The sequence below is a fragment of the Artemia franciscana genome, chromosome 16, assembly GCF_032884065.1.
Source record: "Artemia franciscana chromosome 16, ASM3288406v1, whole genome shotgun sequence".
Classification (NCBI taxonomy): domain Eukaryota; kingdom Metazoa; phylum Arthropoda; class Branchiopoda; order Anostraca; family Artemiidae; genus Artemia; species Artemia franciscana.
In genome coordinates this window covers 11,716,769-11,736,467 of record NC_088878.1, presented here as the reverse complement: position 1 = coordinate 11,736,467, position 19,699 = coordinate 11,716,769, and the positions used below count along the sequence as shown (strand labels likewise).

The 19,699-nt window shown below is 38.0% G+C and overlaps 2 protein-coding genes across 2 annotated transcripts in view; both read left to right on the top strand.

Moving 5' to 3' along the window:
• The window catches only part of LOC136036762 (6-phosphogluconolactonase-like), a 73,264-nt gene extending 65,475 nt beyond the window's left edge, over nucleotides 1-7,789 (top strand). The window contains exon 2 of the mRNA XM_065719086.1: nucleotides 7,472-7,789. Within this exon, the coding sequence (XP_065575158.1) occupies nucleotides 7,472-7,789 (318 nt within the window). The remainder of the gene's footprint in view (nucleotides 1-7,471) is intronic.
• A 1,005-nt stretch (nucleotides 7,790-8,794) lies between these two features.
• On the top strand, nucleotides 8,795-10,562 carry LOC136036761 (6-phosphogluconolactonase-like). Its single transcript, XM_065719085.1, has 2 exons — nucleotides 8,795-8,895; nucleotides 10,247-10,562. Exons 1-2 carry the CDS (start codon nucleotides 8,795-8,797, stop codon nucleotides 10,560-10,562), a joined length of 417 nt encoding a protein of 138 aa, XP_065575157.1.
• The last annotated feature ends 9,137 nt before the right edge of the window (nucleotides 10,563-19,699 follow it).

Genomic DNA, 19,699 nt, shown 5'->3' with positions numbered 1-19,699 from the left:
TATATATATATATATATATATATATATATATATATATATATATATATATATATATATATATATATATATATATATATGTTTTTAACTACGTAAAACTTGCGAATATACAACATTCTTTGCTGTCCCATCGTCTGTGCATATAAATAGATTGTCAGGTTTACCGACTCTTGAACATGCAACGCATAATGGTCCATGGGAAAACAATCCGTATTCAGATCTATACCTCATGATTCTATTGATTGCCCTTGAGCTTTGTTGATGGTGATTGCTAATCGACCATTTCCTTTGTTGCCGTCGTCATTTATATATTCCCCTGTGCCCCCCGGCGTCCCCGTTGTAGTTGTGTCCCTGTGTCCGGGTCGTCATTTATATTCCCTGTGTCCCCGTCGTCATTTGTGTCCCGGTGTCCCAATCTGTGATTTCTATTTGAGTGTCCCGGGCGTCATTTATATTCGTCAGGATATTGTAGGGCATCGTAGCATCGATGAGTTTAAGCAATTCTTGTCAACTGATTGTTTCGCCTATAAAGAATATTATCTCGAGGAAAGAACTGATCACCGACCACAACGATTGCCACTTTGTTGATAGTTGCGTATCAGGAGGCATCAATTCGATTGCTGTTTTTAAGCAGAAGCACTAAATTATTATTTTTGTGGAAAAGATGATATATATAAATATATATATATATATTTTCTTTTTAGTTTTTTTGTAGTTTTTACCTTTTTTAGTTTTTTTCTTCTTTTGTATTAATGCTAAAGCCAAGAATCAAACCTAGAGCCTCTCGGACCTAGAACCTGAAACATAACGCTTTACCAACTCAGCTACTTCGGCGTGAATACATTCGTTTTGAGCAGCTTCCTCGGGTGTTGCCATTGTAGGTTCTTCAGTCATTTTACAATTTGAAATTTCTCTTTCAACGGCCTTCTTACAATTAAAAATTTGTCTTTGAACGATATTCTTAAATACCTATGTCCTGGTCGTCATTTATATTGCCTGTGTCCCGGTCGTCATTTGTGTCCCGGAATCCCAGTCTGTAATTTCTCCTTGAGTGTCCCGGTCGTTATTTATATTCCCTCTGTCCCGGTCGTCATTTGTGTCCCGGTCTGTAATTTCTCTTTGAGTGTTTTTTCTTTTTAGTATTTTTTAGTTTTTTACATTTTTTCTTTTTTCAGTTTTCTTTTTCTTCTTTATTTTTCAGCTTCACTATGAAATACATACCGCCGAACCTTTGTTTTTTTAACTAAAATCTGGTAGGCATTGATGACCTTATCCAAGTCAAGATCCCAAACCCAATCATCATCGCTATCATTTTCAGTTTTGATATGTTTTGACTCTCGCTGTCCAGGTGAATCTTCATCTAACTGCGCGGTTTTGCGTTCTTTAGCCTCAAGCCTGTTTCCTTGCTGTTCTTTTGATTCCTCGGCACGCTTTCTTTTCTGACTTTCTCTATCAGCAGCAAGTTTTTTGGCATAGACTCTTTGAGCATCTTCATCGGCTTTTGCCATTGTAAGTTCATCAGTCATTTTAAACTTAAACATTAATAGATTTCTACGTGAACATATATGTCTTAAATATCTTTAATAACGTCACCGTCATAGCAAAAATGACGACAACTAACTTCATGACGCCAGTCGACACAGAAACATGACGTCACCTGATATATATTTTTATATATATAGATAGATATAATTCTAAAATTGTCAGGTAATTTTCTATTTTGAAATAAAAACTAAAAATTATTGCTCAGACAACATAAATATTTTTGATATTTACATAATAACTTTAGTGGTTCTGGACTGAAAACTAAATATGCTAATCAAATTGGGAATTGCAATCTTTTAGGTTGAAAAGGCAGATCCATTGGAATCATGAGAATGCGTGGAATAAGAAAAGCCTCACCCTCAAAAGGCCCTGTCAAGATTGTTGCCTCTATTACGTTATAACAGACATAACACGTCATTTGTGTCCCGGTGTCCCGGTCTGTAGTTTCGTTAGTCGACAAACATGACGTCAGACGACAAACAACTTCATGACGACATACAGCTCAATCCTTATAATGACGTCAGTCGACAAACATGACGTCAGTCGACACACAAACATGACGTCAGTCGACAGACAGACAAACAACTTATTTTATATATATATATATATATATATATATATATATATATATATATATATATATATATATATATATATATATATATATATATATATATATCTTCTATTGAGGTGGCGCTTCGCGCCACCCCAACAGCTAGTATATATATATATATATATATATATATATATATATATATATATATATATATATATTTAACTACGTAAAACATGCGAATGTACAACATTCTTGGCTGTCCCATTGTCTGTGCACATAAATAGATTGTCAGGTTTACCAACTCTTGAACATGCAACATATAATTGCCCATGGGAAAAACAATCTGTATTCAGATCTATACCTCATTATTGCAATGATTGCCCTTGAGCTTTGTTGATGGTGATTGCTAGTCGAACATTCCCTGTGTCCCTGTCGTCATTTATATATCCCCCTGTGCCCCCCGGCGTCCCCGTTGTTGTTGTTTCCCTGTGTCCCGGTCGTCATTTCTGTCCCAGTGTCCCAGTCTGTAATTTCTCTTTGAGTGTCGCGGTCGTCATTTATATTCCCTGTGTCCCAGTGTCCCGGTCGTCATTTTTGTCCCGGTCGTCATTTGTGTTCCGGTGTCTCGGTCTGTAATTTCTCTTTGAGTGTCCCACCCCAACATCTAGTTGGTGGGGGCACTTTGCCCCCCCCAAGTCCCCCCGCGCGCGCAAGTCGTTACACGCCTCATTAGTTACGCGTCATTGTAGTTGTGTCCCTGTCTCCCACCTATGAATATAGATAGATATATATATCTATATTTTTAACTACGTAAAACATGCGAATGTACAACATTCTTGGCTGTCCCATTGGATGTGCATATAAATAGATTGTCAGGTTTACCGACTCTTGAACATGCAACATATAATTGTCCATGGGAAAAACAATCTGTATTCAGATCTATACCTCATTATTCTAATGATTGCCCTTGAGCTTTGTTGATGGTGATTGCTAATCAAACATTCCCTGTGTCCCTGTCGTCATTTATATATCCCTCTGTGCCTCCCGGCGTCCCCGTTGTTGTTGTTTCCATGTGTCCCGGTCGTCATTTGTGTCCCGGTGTCCCAGTCTGTAATTTCTCTTTGAGTGTCGCGGTCGTCATTTATATTCCCTGTGTCCCGGTGTCCCGGTCGTCATTTTTGTCCCGGTCATCATTTGTGTTCTGGTGTCCCGGTCTGTAACTTCTCTTTGAGTGTCCTGGTCGTCATTTATATTCCCTGTGTCCCGGTTGTCATTTGTGTCCCGGTGCTTTGTTGATGGTGATTGCTAATCGAACATTCCTTGTGTCCCGGTCGCTTTCTCTTTGAGTGTCCCGGTCGTCATTTATATTCCCTATGTCCTGTTGTCCTGGTCGTCATTTGTTTCCCGATGTCCCGGTGTGTAATTTCGTCAATCAACAAACATGACGTCAGTCGACACACAAACATGACGTCACTCGACACAGAGACACACAGACAACTTATTTTTATATATATAGATGTCCCGGTGTCCCGGTCGTCATTTGTGTCCCGATGTCCCGATCTGTAATTTCGTCAGTCGACACACAAACATGACGTCACCCGACAGACCCACACACACACAGACAACTTATTTTTGTATATATAGAAGATAGATATGAGGGGGTTTGCCCCCTCCTTAATACCTTACTCTTTACACTAAAGCTAATGTCGTCCCAATTCTGTAAGAACGGCCCCCGAAAACAGGTATTTGGGAGGAGATGAACCCCTCATATGCGTAATAATTTCTGTTCGTTTTGTTTTAATGCTGCTCCTAACTATAAGTTGAAAAAAATTCGTATTTATCTTTCCATTGTTTTTTGTTTTAAATAATATTGGAAAATCCTCCGCCCCCTTTACGGAAATTCTCTCCTCCCATGACAAATTCCTCCATGGAAAGATCCTCCCATGTAACCCCCTCCCCTCAATCCCTCCCTATCCAAGAAAAATTCCCCTGAAAACTTCTGTGCACTTCCAAAAACCATTACTATATGCAAAGACTGGTCAAAGTTTGTAACTTGTAGCGCCTCCCCCGGGGACTGTGAGGGAGTAAGTTGTCCCCAAAGACATAGTTACTAGGTTTTTTGACTATGCTGAACAAAATGGCTATCTCAGCATTTTCACCCGTTGGTTTTGGGAAAAAATGAGCGTGGGAGGGGGTCTCGGTGCCCTCCAATATTTTTGGTCTCTTAAAAAGGGCACTAGAACCTTTAATTTCAGGTAAAATGATCTCTCCCGCACCATTATAGGACCACTGGGTCGATACGATCATTCCTGGGAAAAAAAAACTACAAATTAAATAAATAAACACGCACTCGTGATTGGTCTTGTGGCGAAAAATACGAAATTCCACATTTTTGCAGATAGGAGCTTGAAAATTCTACAGTAACGAATATAGTACCGGTGATTTTAATGCTGATTACATTACAGAAACTATTTTCAGCCATGAGCTGAAGCCAATAACAGCTGAAAATGATTTGGTTTGTTGTAATGAAGTCGCTCTACATACTTTTACATATTTGAGCCCGTCAGGCCGATCAATTGGTATATTTTTTAATATGTTTTTAAATTTTCGGTTACTGAAGGCTAAATTTCATTCTTTATTATGTTGCTGCCAAAGATTCAGATCAAAAAATACACCAAGCATTAAATAGTGCATCGAACATCCAATTGCTTTTGGTAAGAAAAAAATGCAAAGATGCAAAAAAATTGAAGAAGAGAAGAGGATTTAAAATTCACTGTAATAGACAAATTAGCCTATTACTGTGAATAAAAGGCCAATTTGGAGCATAAACAAGAAATTCTGGAAGCTCCATTCAATTACACCAACAACAGACAAATTAGCGTTCAAAGATGTTTCTATCAGCACGTGTTAAAATGTGTGAGAATTTTCAAAATGTACGAAAAATTGTAGTTGTCAAAGATAGCCAAAGGGTTTCCGAATGACTTATAGAGATACTAGCTGCTGGGGTGCCCCCCCCCCCTGTGCCCCCCCAGCGTCCACGTTGTGGTTGTGTCCCTGTGTCCCAGCCGTCATTTATAGTCGACAAACATGACGTCAGTCAACACACAAACATGACGTCAGTCGACACAGACGTCCCAATCATCATTTGTGTCCCGGTGTCCCAGTCTGTAATTTCTCTTTGACTGTCCCGGTCGTCATTTATATTCACTGTGTCCCAGTCTGTATATACATTCGTTTTTGAATTGGTATATGATGAAATAAATTTTTTGTTTTTTTCCTTTTTTTCTTCTTAGTTTTTTTTTGGTTTTTCAACTAAAGAGAATCTTTAGTTTTTTTGTAGTTTTTAACTTTTTTAGTTTTTTATTTTTTTTTCTTTTTAGTTTTTTTGTAGTTTTTACCTTTTTTTAGTTTTTTTCGTTTTTATCTTTTTTAGTTTTTAGTTTTTAACCTTTTTTTAGTTTTTTTAGTTTTTTAGTTTTTTTGTATTTTCTCTTTAGTTTTTTGTAGTTTTTATCTTTTTTAGTTTTTTTTTTCTTCTTTTGTATTAATGCTAAAGCCAAGGTTCGAACCTGGAACCTCTCGGACCTAGAACCTGGAACATAACCCTTTACCAACTCAGCTACTTCGGCTTGAATACATTTACCTTTTAAGTTTATTTTTATTTTTATTTTTTTCAGCTTTCTTTTTCTTCTTTATTTTTCAGCTTTACCTTTTTTTTATTTTTTTTTTTTATTTTTTTTTTATTTTTTAGTTTTTAGTTTTTTACATTTTTTAGTTTTTTAGTTTTTTTAGTATTTTCTTTTTAGTTTTTTTTTATTCCCTCTGTCCCGCTCTGTATATACATTCGTTTTTGAATTGGTATATGATGAAATAATTTTTTTATTTTTTTCCTTTTTTTATTTTTTTTTTTTTTTTGGTTTTTACCTTTTTTTAGCTTTTTTAGTTTTTTTTCTTTTTTCTTTTTATTTTTTTTAGTTTTTACCTTTTTTATTTTTTTTTATTTGTATTTTTATTTCTTTTAGTTTTCTTTTTCTGCTTTTTTTTCAGTTTTTTCTTTTTTTTTTCTTTTTCAGTTTTTAGTTTTTTAGTTTTTTTAGTTTTTTATTAGTTTTTAGTTTTTCTTTTCTTTTTAGTTTTTATTGTAGTTTTTACTTTTTTTTAGTTACTTTTAGTTTTTTTTCTTTTTTAGTTTTTTACCTTTTTTAGTTTTTTTAGTTTTTTAGTTTTTTGTATATTCTCTTTAGTTTTTTTTAGTTTTTTTTCTTTTTTAGTTTTTAGATTTTTACCTTTTTTAGTTTTTTAGCTTTTTTTAGTATTTTCTTTTTAGTTTTTTTTTATTCCCTCTGTCCCGCTCTGTATATACATTCGTTTTTGAATTGGTATATGATGAAATAATTTTTTTATTTTTTTCCTTTTTTTCTTTTTAGTTTTTTTGGTTTTTACCTTTTTTTAGCTTTTTTAGTTTTTTTTCTTTTTTCTTTTTATTTTTTTTTAGTTTTTACCTTTTTTATTTTTTTTTGTTTGTATTTTTATTTCTTTTAGTTTTCTTTTTCTGCTTTATTTTTCAGTTTTTTCTTTTTTTTTCTTTTTCAGTTTTTAGTTTTTTAGTTTTTTTTAGTTTCTTATTAGTTTTTAGTTTTTCTTTTCTTTTTAGTTTTTATTGTAGTTTTTACTTTTTTTTAGTTACTTTTAGTTTTTTTTTCTTTTTCAGATTTTTACCTTTTTTAGTTTTTTAGTTTTTTTAGCATTTTCTTTTTAGTCTTCTTTGTAGTTTTTACCTTTTTTAGTTTTTTTTTCTTTTGTATTAATGCTAAAGCCAAGGTTCGAACCTGGAACCTCTCAGACCTAGAACCTGGAACTCAACGCTTTACCAACTCAGCTACTTCGGCTTGAATACATTCATTTTTGAGTTGGTATATAATGAAATAATTCAGACGTCATATAGCTCAATCCTTATATTGACATCAGTCGACAGACAGACAAACAACTTATTTTTATGTATATAGAAGATATATAGAAGATTGGTTTCAAATGCTGAGTCCGTCATAGCAGAAAAGAATGCATTTACTGTTGGGCTATCAGGCGGCTAAATGGTCGATTTCTTATGCACTGGCTTCTTAAGAAGAGAAGCTAAAGCAGATGTGACCAAATGGAAATTTTTCTTCTGTGACGAAAAGAAAGTTCCCTTTCATCATTCTGAATCGACGTTTGAGACGTACAAACGAAAATTGCTTGCGATTCTGCCTATCGATGAGAAGCAGTTTATTCCTGTTGACACCTCACTGACCCCCAGTAATGCTGCTATTGATTACGAGGAGAAACTACGAAAATATTTCAATGATTGGGTTCCTGTATTTCATATTCTGCTTTTAGGGATGGGTCCGGATGGACACACCTGCTGAAGTGTTTCCGGATCATCCACTGCTAGAAGAACACGAAAGACTTGTTGCTCCTATTGAAGACTCTCCAAAAGAGCCACCATTTAGAGTCACTTTTACATTTCCTCTGCTTAATGCTGCCAAGCTGTGCGTCTTTGCTTTGTCTGGAGACTCAAAATCTGACATGGTGGCGAGGATTCTGCAAAATCAAGAAGATTTCCTGGCTGGAAGGGTGTATCCTTTAGTTGGTACTGTTTTGTGGTTGCTTGACCAAAGGGCAGCTTCTCAGCTAGAAGTCACTCTGGAAACTTAGTTTTAAGTGACACCTTTGATTTATCCTGTAGCTATGGAGAAAAATGAAAAAGCCAGAAATATTATAATAATCGCGAATAATTATAATAATTACAATTTTAATAGTGGGCTTTATTGCTTGTAAACTTTATCGGGGGTAATAAAGGGATCAGTAAGGTCCAAAAAAAATTTGCATGGATCTTGTAATTATTATCTATCAGTAGAATTCCCAGGAACATCTGGATTTTTCTTAATTAATGTCTACTTACCGGCATACCATAAGAGTGAAAAATCGGAGAAAAGGTTCTCGGAGAAAGAAGTGTGTAACTGCTTAAGTAGGCTCACCCATAAACTTAACAACAGGCGCCACGTGATTTGTGGCGATTTTCAATGCAACCCAAACAGTCCTGGTAAATTAATTGATATACTTCTCGCCAGCTTACCTTACGATGTGTCTACATATATGAAAAGTCAGAAATTGTCTTTTATTGATAATTTAGGCTCGACTAGTAATATCGACCATGTTTTAACCAACGTAAGACTGTCAGGATGAGTTCTAGTAGAATCAGAACTCACAGTGAGTGACCATCTTGGCCTAAGTTTCAAATTTCTATTCAAGCCAGTTTCCCTACCCCCGAAAGTGGAAAATTCTATACTAAGTCGGAGTGGTCGAAAATAAACAGAGAGATGTACGCTGCCACATCTGATAATATTCTAAACAAAATTAAAGTACCATATCATTTGTTGCTACATGGAAGTAAAGACCAAATAGCCTTGGATGTTTATTGTTGGGAGAATATTCATGCAATGGAAGTTGCAGAGACCGCTGCTGTACCAAAGTGCAAAAGTAGAAAAGGCACCCGCAAACTGGGATGGGATACCTGCCCTAAACCCAAAATTGCTAGATGGCGAGAACCAAGTTTTGGTGTGGCATTTGACCCGACTCAAATAAGCTTAGAAGTATGACCCTGTTTAATCTTTTCCGAAGAGCCAAGAAGAAATACAGTATGTTGGTTGACAGAACAAGATGGAGAATGCTGACGGAGTATCTAAGGAACCGATCAGTGATCCAAGCCACATGTGGAATTGTTTGAAAAAATCGCGTCAGAAAGTCGACCTGCCTCAAACGTAAGTGAGGAAGAGGGGCTTAAGCATTACCGTGACGTCTTTAAATCTAAGAATTTAAAGCTGGAAAGTGACAGTGAAACTAGTTTGAAATGTAAATTACAGCCCCTTCTAAAAAAAGAAGCACTTTTCTAAATGCTCCTTCTGATATAAAGTGTACTATCCGTTAGTTAAAACTCCGGAAAGCCCCTGGTTTCGCTGGCATATCTGCATAATATCTCCAACACGGGTCTGACTTACACTACCAGCATTTTACCGTGTTATATCAAATGTGTATTGATTCTCCAACAGTACCACAGTCAATTCATGCTGGTATAGTTACTAATATACTTGTTAATGTTTATATGCCAGTTTGCTCAAGTGAGAATTCGCATGAATTCTCCCTGTACTTAGGTAAGCAAGCAACGTTTTTATCTGATAAATTATGTTTATTTCCTGGGTGATTTTAATGCTAATTACACTACAGAAACTATTTTCAGTCATGAGCTGAAACCAGTAATAGCTGAAAATGGTTTGGTTTGTTGTCATGAAGTCGCTCTACATACTTTTACATATTTGAGCCCGTCAGGCCGATCGATTGGTATATTTTTTTAATATGTTTTTAAATTTTTGGTTACTGAGGGCTAAATTTCATTCTTTATTATGTTGCTGCCAAAGATTCAGATCAAAAAACACACCAAGCATTAAAAAGTGCATCGAACATTCAATTGCGTTTTGGTAAGAAAAAAAAATGCAAAGACACAAAAAAAAATTGAAGAAGAGAAGAGGATTTAAAATTCACTGTATTAGACAAATTAGCTTATTACTGTGAATAAACGGCTAATTTGGAGCATTAAGAAGAAATTCTGGAAGCTCCATTCAATTACAACAACAACAGACAAAATAGCGTTAAAAGATGTTTCTATCAGCACCTGTTAAAATGTGTGAGAATTTTCAAAATGTACGAAAAATTGAAGTTGTCAAAGATAGCCAAAGGGTTTCCGAACGACTTATAGAGATATTGGTTTCAACTGCTGAGTCCGTCATAGCAGAAAAGAATACATTTACTGTTGGGTTATCAGGCGGCTCCATGGTTCATTTCTTATGCACTGGCTTCTTAAGAAGAGAATTTGATCAGTAGATCTGATCAAATGGAAATTTTTCTTCTGTGACGAAAGGATAGTTCCCGTTCATCATTCTGAATCGACGTTTGGGACGTACAAACGAAAATTGCTTGCGATTCTTCCTATTGATGAGAAGCAGTTTATTCCTGTTGACACCTCACTGACCCCCAGTAATGCCGCTATTGATTACGAGGAGAAGCTACGAAAACATTTCAATGATTGGGTTCCTGTATTTCATATTCTGCTTTTAGGGATGGGTCCGGATGGACACACCTCTCATTGTTTCCGGATCATGCACTGCTAGAAGATCACGAAAGACTTGTTGCTCCTATTGAAGACTCTCCTAATGAGCCACCATGTAGAGTCACTTTTACATTTCCTCTGCTTAATGCTGCCAAGCTGTTTGTCTTTGCTTTGGCTGGAGACTCAAAATCTGACATGGTGGCGAGGATTCTGCAAAATCAAGAAGATTTCCCGACTGGAAGGGTGTATCCTTTAATTGGCACTGTTTTGTGGTTGCTTGACCAAAGGGCAGCTTCTCAGCTAGAAGTCACTCTGGAAACTTAATTTTAAGTGACACCTTTGATTTATCCTGGATAAGATAAGATAAGATAATATTTATTTGCAAAAGACTATCACAAGCTCTATAGAGCCGAATTTGCTTTATATGTCACTGAAAGCTAAGAAGAAAAAAAAATTGAAAACAGTACATTAATTCAAACACTTAAAATTAAAAGGAATTAAAAAAGCAAAATCATCAAAGATAAAGGGCAAATCAGTAAACTTAACAATTAAATTACAAAAACATCGCAGCAAATAAAAAAAAATAAAAACGGCAATAGAGGAAAAGAGGAATTTGGCAATTACATAATCAAGAATTATTATTAAGGTGTTCCAGAATAAAGGGTATAAAACTTTTGCGAAACCTTTCTGTAACAGCATGGATCGGAGAGTAAGTTGGGATTGCTAAGGAGGCTGACCGGGGAAGTCGGAGTCTAATGGGATTGTGAAAATCAGGGAGTAAGTCCTCAGTACGGGGATTGGAAATGACTGATTTAGCGAAAAGCAGGCAAATTTTTTCCATCCTTTCTTTTAAGGTGGTAATGCGCGCAGCTTTAAGGAGGAAGGAGTATGGAATTTTGCCTTCTTTGTAAATGATCCTGAGCGGACGCTTTTGGACCGACTCGATTTTGTAACTAAGTTCATTTGAAAGTTGCAAATGCCAGACCGGACATGCATATTCCAATAACGGCCTGATAAAGGATAAGTAAACATGGAGGGAATGTATCTTAGGACAATTAAATTTGTTTAGTAGCTTAAAAATGGATAGTGAAACATTTCCTTGTTTAACAATGTTGGAAACATGTGTGTCCCACTTAAGGTCATTAGAAATTGTAACACCAAGAAGCTTAACATGTTTCACTAGCATTTCGTTTGGGATCGGATCGCAAAAAGCAGGAGTAGATTTCAAGAAGTTGATTGTCATTATCTGTGATTTAGTGGGATTTACTGTCATATTCAGATTCTTGGATTCATCCGAACATTGGGTTAGGATTTCAACGGGGTCACTTTTAATATTCCTATGACATACTTCAAGGATCGACAAGTCATCAACATATTTTCATCTTTGGGGGAATTTCTTGCCAATTTCGTTAATCATGACAAGAAATAATGGAGCTATGAAGAAGAATGAAAAAGCGAGAAATATTATAATAATTGCGAACAATTATAATAATTACAATTGTAATAGTGAGTTTTACTGCTTGTAAACTTTATCGGGGGGAGTAAAGGGATCAGTAAGGTCCAAAAAAAAATTTTCATGGATCTTGTAATTATTATCTATCAGTAGAATTCCCAGGAACATCTGGATTCCTGAAAGTTTCTAAGGCTATTCCAGCTCTACTAGACCTTGTCTAGGCTGCTTTCTAAAATACAACAAATCCCCTCATATAGCCGAAGAGTTTAACTTTTTTCCTGTACCTATTGCGAGAGGGTTGAAGCTTCCTATGAAACAGAAAATGGATCGTTAGAATCTGTGATTAGGTCTATAACAAAAATTAAACTTACATTTTCATCATTTCCTCACTGACCAGAGACTCAGAATCAGCCCAATCGACTGCTACTCTCTGCTCAAATATAAGAATTTTCTGTGGCAGCAATTTGCCACGTGCCATCGCCATTGCTTAGTGGCTCTCATATTCCACAAACGCAAAGCCTTGTGATTTGGATTTGTCAGCAATGCCTGGGTAGCAAATGACATCAACAACTCCTTCGGTAACTCGAGATATTTCATCAAAGATTTCTTCTCGATGTTTATCTTTGGGTAGGCCCCCAATGAACAGTCTGCAATTGTCAATCGAAACAGTCACTCCTAGACAATGATTGGGACGGCTTGGAAATCTATCAAGTTTATTCACAGCCGTGGATGCCTCCTCCGGGGCTGAATAAGCTACAAAACAAAAGCAACGATTTATTCAAGAAAAATACATCACCAGCCTCATTTTATAAATAAATCCCACTCTTTCCAAAATCAGAACTACTGTATCTTCAAAAATATCTCTCGGAAGCTTGACAATAAAAAGTCACTGCCCCGGGGAGACGGAGGCCCCATCCAGTTGGGTGGCGGGCCACCGTATTTTCTTGAACCAGCTTACACCCCGTTCGACTAATTAACTGCAATATACCAGGGGTCTGATATTCGAACATTTCTTATCTACACTTCTTATCTGAGCTACTTATTCGATTTGAACTACACTTCTTATCTGAGAGAATTTTCCAACTGATACACCTGACAACGGAAATGTAACCTTGAACGCTGATTGGCTAATATTTATTGATGGCATGTTCAGCTTAAACGTTAATAAATACAAAATTTGACCGTTATGAAATGGAGACATTCGAAATAGTCAAATCCTTTTCAATGAATTTGAAACTGTTTTTATTTGTTAACAGTAATAGACTGATTTTGTAGTAGATTTTTAAATGTCAAATAAAATATGTATTCTAGCTTTTTAATAGGGTTATAAGTTGATTAGGTCAAAGTTTGATGGGAGTAACTATAAGTAGATATATTAATTTAGCAAAGTTTTTATGTGTATATTTTACTGTTAATTCAAAGGGTGCCTGGGGTGGAGGGAGGGACCCTGCGTTGACCCTTAATAACAATTTATTTTTAACCTTAACCTCCCCAGAGGTAGTTTTAAGGGGGTAGAGGGGGCACTTGACCCGGGTGAAAAAAATTTAGGGGTTGCGAAATTTCAAATAAAGGAACAGTTACATTCATTTTGTAATTTTATTTTTATTAAAATAAAGTAGAGGAAAATATGTGTATACGCATTGTCAAAAGGGTGTAACACAGGAATAACTGAGTATGTTAATTTGGAAAATTCAGGGATTTAATATGGTTGTGGGAAGTATCTCGGTGCAATTTTTTTGCTGTGAGCACACCAAGTGTTTACACGTAAACCGGCTTGTTTCTGACATGCCCGGCTAATACACCTCTAACGAGGCTTTAGTCAAAAGAGCACAAACTCAGATTATGCCTATTGACGCTCTGTTTAGTTTTGAGCGACAGTCCTTTATCCTGGGAAAATCTAATTGCTTCTTCTTCAGTCTTTGGTAGATCCCAAATTTTTATTTTAAAAATCCAGGGTCAAACACTTTATTCTTTCAATACAGATTGCATCGCAAACTAAAAGAATTTCTTTCATATAGATCGCAAAATAACGGAAAACCGGTTCTACCCAACTTCTATATAAATAGGCACTATGACAGATACGTAACCAAGATTTCTATGCCCCTCCACCGACATCTGGAGCTAGTCCTATCATAGATGTGTAGGAACATCGTCTACAACAGTGAACCCATTCCCACCTCCTCTGCCTTTGAGTCTCTCTTTTATTTGCCATTCATAATGGTCACCTCAACCATAACCCAAGTGTGTATTCCCTAGACACTCCCTAGATAATATTCGGCCCAGTGTGTAAACTGGAAGATCCTTTTATTTATCGAAAATATTGACTATTATCATGACTCAATTTTGTCATTCCTACTGTTTCGCGAGCTATACTCGTTTTAAATGTCACCGCAAGTTACTTCAAAAGTTTATGGTAAGCAAGGGGATGGATGCTTGCAGTCTTCTCAAAACAAAATAGACCTGTCGATAAAACAAGCTAAGACTTAGGAATGACTTGCTTGTACTTAATGTCTTATTTCTACGAAAGAGGTAGACAATTTATATGGCAAGAAATTGGTTTTAAAAGCTTGTGTCAATACTATTTTTCCCACTTACTGGCTACTACTACTATATCTGTATGGTTTGCCAGATTTATCTTACAGAAGGACAAAAATACTGTTCTAAGCTTCAATCTTTTAATTTCAAAAATTATACCTCAGACACATACTCTCACCGATTAATAAATTATTATAATTGATGAATAATGTATTTTATGGTTAAAAATTGTCGAGCCAGTTATCCTAGAAGATCACAAGAGGTCTCGTTTGATCGGAAATCAAAGGTTCTATTGCCCTTTGTAAGTGACAAAATATTGGAGGGCAGCTAGCCCCCCTCCCACGCCCATTTTCCCAAAATCTTCTGATCAAAATTTTGGGATAGCCGTTTTGTTCAATAGGTTCAAAAATTCTAATAGCTATGTCTTCGAAGATAACTTCTCCCCAACAATCCCTGGGGAAATGGCTGCAAGCTATAATCTTCACCCATTGTTTATATATAGTATTAGCAATTGGGATGGATGATTTTCTTTGCGGGGGATTTCTTTGCGGGGGGATTTGAAGGTGAATGGAGTTCGTCCGGAATGAGGCAGACTCTGTCTGCTGATCACGTGCCTCTGGATATGGGGTTTCTCCCCTAACTAAACACTCCGATCAGGACGGCCGCAACCTCATGTGGCGGGTGGAACCCACCCCGGGAATCTCAGTACCTAGGTTTAATCAGATTCCAGGCCTAGGGTCGGTTGGGCTAGCGACCCTCAACCAGAAAATTAAGTGCTACGAAAAGTGACAATATAGCCTCGGACCCGGATTCCCTTTTAAGATCTCGACCATCGCGCGTCAATGAATATGCTGACGACACTACACCTACACACTACACCTTATGGATCGAAGGGGGCTACGAATATCCACCTGAAATGTCTTGACTTTGAATGCACCTGCGTCAAAGAACCTACTCTCTGAAGAACTTCGCAAGAATAAAGTGTCAATTGCAGGTCTTACAGAAATACGTCTTACCAGAAGCGGAGAAGAGCGAATAGGTGACAGTGACTCATTGCTCTGGTCTGGAGGAAACTCGAAAAGGAATGGTGTTGGCCTTGCACTAAATGGCCTTACAAGAAAGGCCTTACTTTTACACGAAGCTGTATCGGATAGATTAATGAAGGCCCGCTTTGGACACAAGCATGGCAAGATGACTGTCCTCGTATGCTATGCCCCGACCAACGATTCTGATGATGCAACTAAGGAGGATTTCTACTCTGCTTTGTCCAGATGCCTTGCAACAGTACCCCCCATGATATAACTGTTCTCCTTGGCGACTTTGATGCGACAGTGCGCGATGATATGGGTTTCTGGCGTTGCACAGTTGGTCCTGTATCCCCCGATTTACTTAACAACAATGGGCTCCGCTTACTTGAACTGTGCCGATCTCACGACCTTTACATTGCAAACACCTACTTCCAACGTAAAACTATTCATCAGTACACGTGGTATAGTAATGACGGTCGTACAAAGAAGATGATTGACTACGTCATTATTTCCAAACGCTGGAGATCATTGCTGAAGAACTGCAGAACTTACTGATCAGCAGAGCTTAGAAACGCAGACCATAGGCTTGTGTGCGTCGATCTTCGGCTTCGCTTCCATGCACAATGATCGAAAAGAAAACCCGTCGCTGCAGATATTGGGAAACTAAAGGAACCAGATACTCGCCAGAAGTACAGTATCGAGATATCGAATCGCTTCGAGGCCCTTGGCTCACTTAATAGCAGCGAAGATCTCTGGAAGCGTTTTAAATTGCAGACCAGTGAAGCAGCACAACTAGTGCTTGGCAAGAGGAGTTATCCAAAGAAATCGTGGCTAACTAATGAAACACTGCAATTCATAGAGCACAGACGGAAAGCAAGACTTCTTGGGGACATGACCACATATCGGAGGCTCAATGGAGTGCGGAACAGACTCATTCACCGGGATAGAACCCAGTTTGTTGCAAGGAAAGCCGATGAAATTGAGCTAGCTGTAAAAAAGAAAGACATGGGCAGCCTATTCAAGCATCTCCGAGACCTCACTGAAAATAAAACTCCCACGTTGGGTCCAGTCCAGTGATGGTGCACTTCTCTCTGACGAAGGTTCTTGTCTTAAGTGGTGGGAGGACCACTTCTGTTTGCTCCTCAACAATACTGGTCCGTCTGCGCCTCCTAATGATAGTTCCAGCCAACCTTGCAGTCAAAGACCTGGAACATATGTTCCTTCAGATGAGACTTTCAGTCCCTCAGAAATTGGACATGCAGTAAGAAGACTCAAGAATAATAAAGCTGCTGGTATCTGTGGCTTAAGCTCAGAGCTGCTAAAATATTGAGGTCCTGCAATGCTCCTGTTTCTACACACCCTGTTCTCTACAATCTGACAAACAGAGATAATTCCCGAGGATCGGCGGAAGGGTGTCATCATCCCCTTATGGAAGAGAATAGGCTCGAGAAGCGACTGCTCCAACTACTGGGGAATAACCCTACTGTCAGACCCTGGCAAACTGTTTTCAATGGTCCTGCTGGATCAATGTCGGAGCATCATTCGAAAAATCCGGCGACCGGAGCAAACTGGTCTTATGTCGGATCGTTCAACCATCGAGCAGATTTTCACGATTCGACCTATAATAGAGAAGACCACAGAGTTCCAGAAAGCATTTATTGCCTTCGTTGACTTCCGTGCTGCATTTGACTCAGTCGATCGAAAAGCTCTTTGGCGGATTTTAGAGTTGACTGGCCTACCCGAGAAATATTGCAGACTCCTCAAGGCGCTGCACCATGGGATGAAGAGCTGTGTACAAGTAAATGGTCGGCGCAGCCCGTTCTTTCAAATCACGATAGGGATGCGCCAAGGATGTGAAGTGGCCCCAGAGCTCTGCAATGTCATCATAGATTACGTTATGACAAAAACCACTTCAAGTCTCAGCTTTAGGCTCAAACTCGGAGATCGTACCATCACAGATGTAAATTTTGCCGATGACTTGGCCATTCTGGTGGACTCCATGGAGCAACTGCTGGAAGCCCTCCGATATTCTGCGAGAAGAGGCTGCCAAAGTAGGACTGCATATAAAGTGGAACAAAACTAAAATTATGGCCATAGATCAGTCTTCTCCCACTGTCAACTCACCAGTTAGCTTGGATAGCACCACTAGCATCGAGGTTGTTAAAGACTTCACCTACCTGGGCTCCGTAATATCTTCAAATGGCTCACTTCTCCCCGAGCTGGAGGCAAGATTATCTAAAACATCTTCTGTCATGGGTAGACTGAATCGTCACCTCTGGCGAAAATCATATATCAGTCGCACACCAAAACTGCGGATCTTCAACGCTCTAGTCCGCTCTGTGATGCTTTACGTAGCTGAGACATGGTAAGCATCAGCTGCAACCCTCAAGAAAATAGACGTATTTCATGCAAAGAGCCTGAGGAGGATTGAGGGCCTACGATGGTCCGACTTTGTCAGCAATGAAAAGCTTCTGCAGATCACAAAGCAGTCTTGGTTTTCGACTCAAGCAGCCGAGCGAACCTTACGATGGTTCGGGCATCTGCTTCGAATGCCACCACATCTACCCCCAAAGATGATCTATGACTTCGACCCTATCAAAGTTGGTTGGAAGCGACCTCGCGGCCGACCGAAGAAACGTTGGTCCGACAGCTTGTCCGAGTTCTTGGCGATGGCAAACATCAGACAGGGCGAAGAGCAAATACTCGCCATGGAACGAAGTGGGTGGAGGTGGCAGACGTCACTCTCTACGCCAAGCAGTGCCCGGCAGGAGACTTAAGTCAAGTCAAGTAAGATTTCTCTTGTGGGGGAGGGTACGTGAGAGAATCTTTTCATTGGGGAATTTATCGAGGAAGAAAAGAATGTTCCATGGAGGGGGAACTGGATATCCCGGCATTATTCAAAACGATCAGAAATTAAGCGAAAAAACAAGTTTTTTTAGTTGAAAATAAGAAGAAACATTAAAACTCACTCTTGACGTTTTAAGTTTTTCTTAGAACTTCTAAAGATGCTTATTATTCTAATTAAACGACCGTATGTTTCAGGAGTTATTTTTACATAGTTTGAACATAAAGTCATACTTTAATGTAAATAGCAAGGTAATGAGTATGGAGCAACTGCCCTCCCCTCATATACGTAATAATTTCTGCTCGTTTTAAGTTTGAACGTTGTTCTTTCTTTCAGTTAAATAACTTGTTTTTTATTTAAAATTTTGGAGGGGCGTCAACTCCCGAAAATGCAGAGGGCAAGGTTTCTTTTTTTTTCAAAGTAGATAAAAAAAAAATATTTTCAAACTCTAGGGGCGGTATTTATTGTTGTTTTTATCTTTTCAATGGTCATGTCAAAAAGATAGTTTTCAAAATCTATGAAGAGGTAATTAGCCTCCCTCTTTACCTACCCCCCCCCCAAATCGGCACCCCAGTGGCTTGGACATAAAGACACTTTGATTATCAAAGCATCATGATAACTAATATAAATTATTTACCCGATTATTTTTATGTTAAAGCATACAGCTTGGTGCTGCTGTGAGTTAATAGTAGTAGTGTAGTTAAAGCATTCATTCCTAAAGGACTAAAAACAAATCTTAGTGAAAGCAGAGTATTAGGGGGGGTTGCAGACCCCTCATGTATAGGATAACTTTTTGTCTCCATGGGCGCCCATAAACTGAATTTTAGGGGGGACTTACCTGGTCTAGTCGGTCTTTCCAATGTTGTAAAATAGAGATCTCGGAACAAAAATATAAAATATAAGGCAGTGTCATTCAGCCGGTGTGTGTGTGGCTGGAGCCCCTCTGCCCCCCTTATTGACACCCATGTTTGTCTCACGCTCTTTACCTTAACTTGAATACTTTTTTTGTTCGTACTTAGTATCTTATTCAGGGTTATCCTCGACGTGTAAAGGGGTTTTCTCCCTTACCCAACCGTTCACTACACATCCATCCTTTATCTTCAGTATAACAATAAAATGGGCTTTCCTAATATAAGGGAGGATGTGGCTCCCATCAAACCCTCCTCTTTCCGCTTAACTTTAACTCTTCATCACCTTGAATTACAAGGTAATTTCACAAAGATTGAAGCCGCCACACCCCCTTCCATACGTCACACGTAAGCTTTGTTTCAAAATGCTATGAAAAAAAAAGCGTAAAGAGCAAGGTCTTAAGGAGGAGGCAACCTCTTTCATATACGTAATAATTTCTCTTCGTTTTAATTGTTGAAAGAAACTAACGAAGAAACTGGTTTGTTCTCGAGTTTTACACAGCCGTTTGAGTGGCGTATTATACACCAGTACCATAACTTTTTCCACATACGAAAAATGAAAATGAGCAACAAAATAATTTCATGGCCACTTACAAAGCCCAAACCAATTTTTTTCCCATCCCTCCTTTCAAATACCCTAAATTGTATATATTTTTCATACGTTCTACCACCCATAAACAGGCCAGGATTTA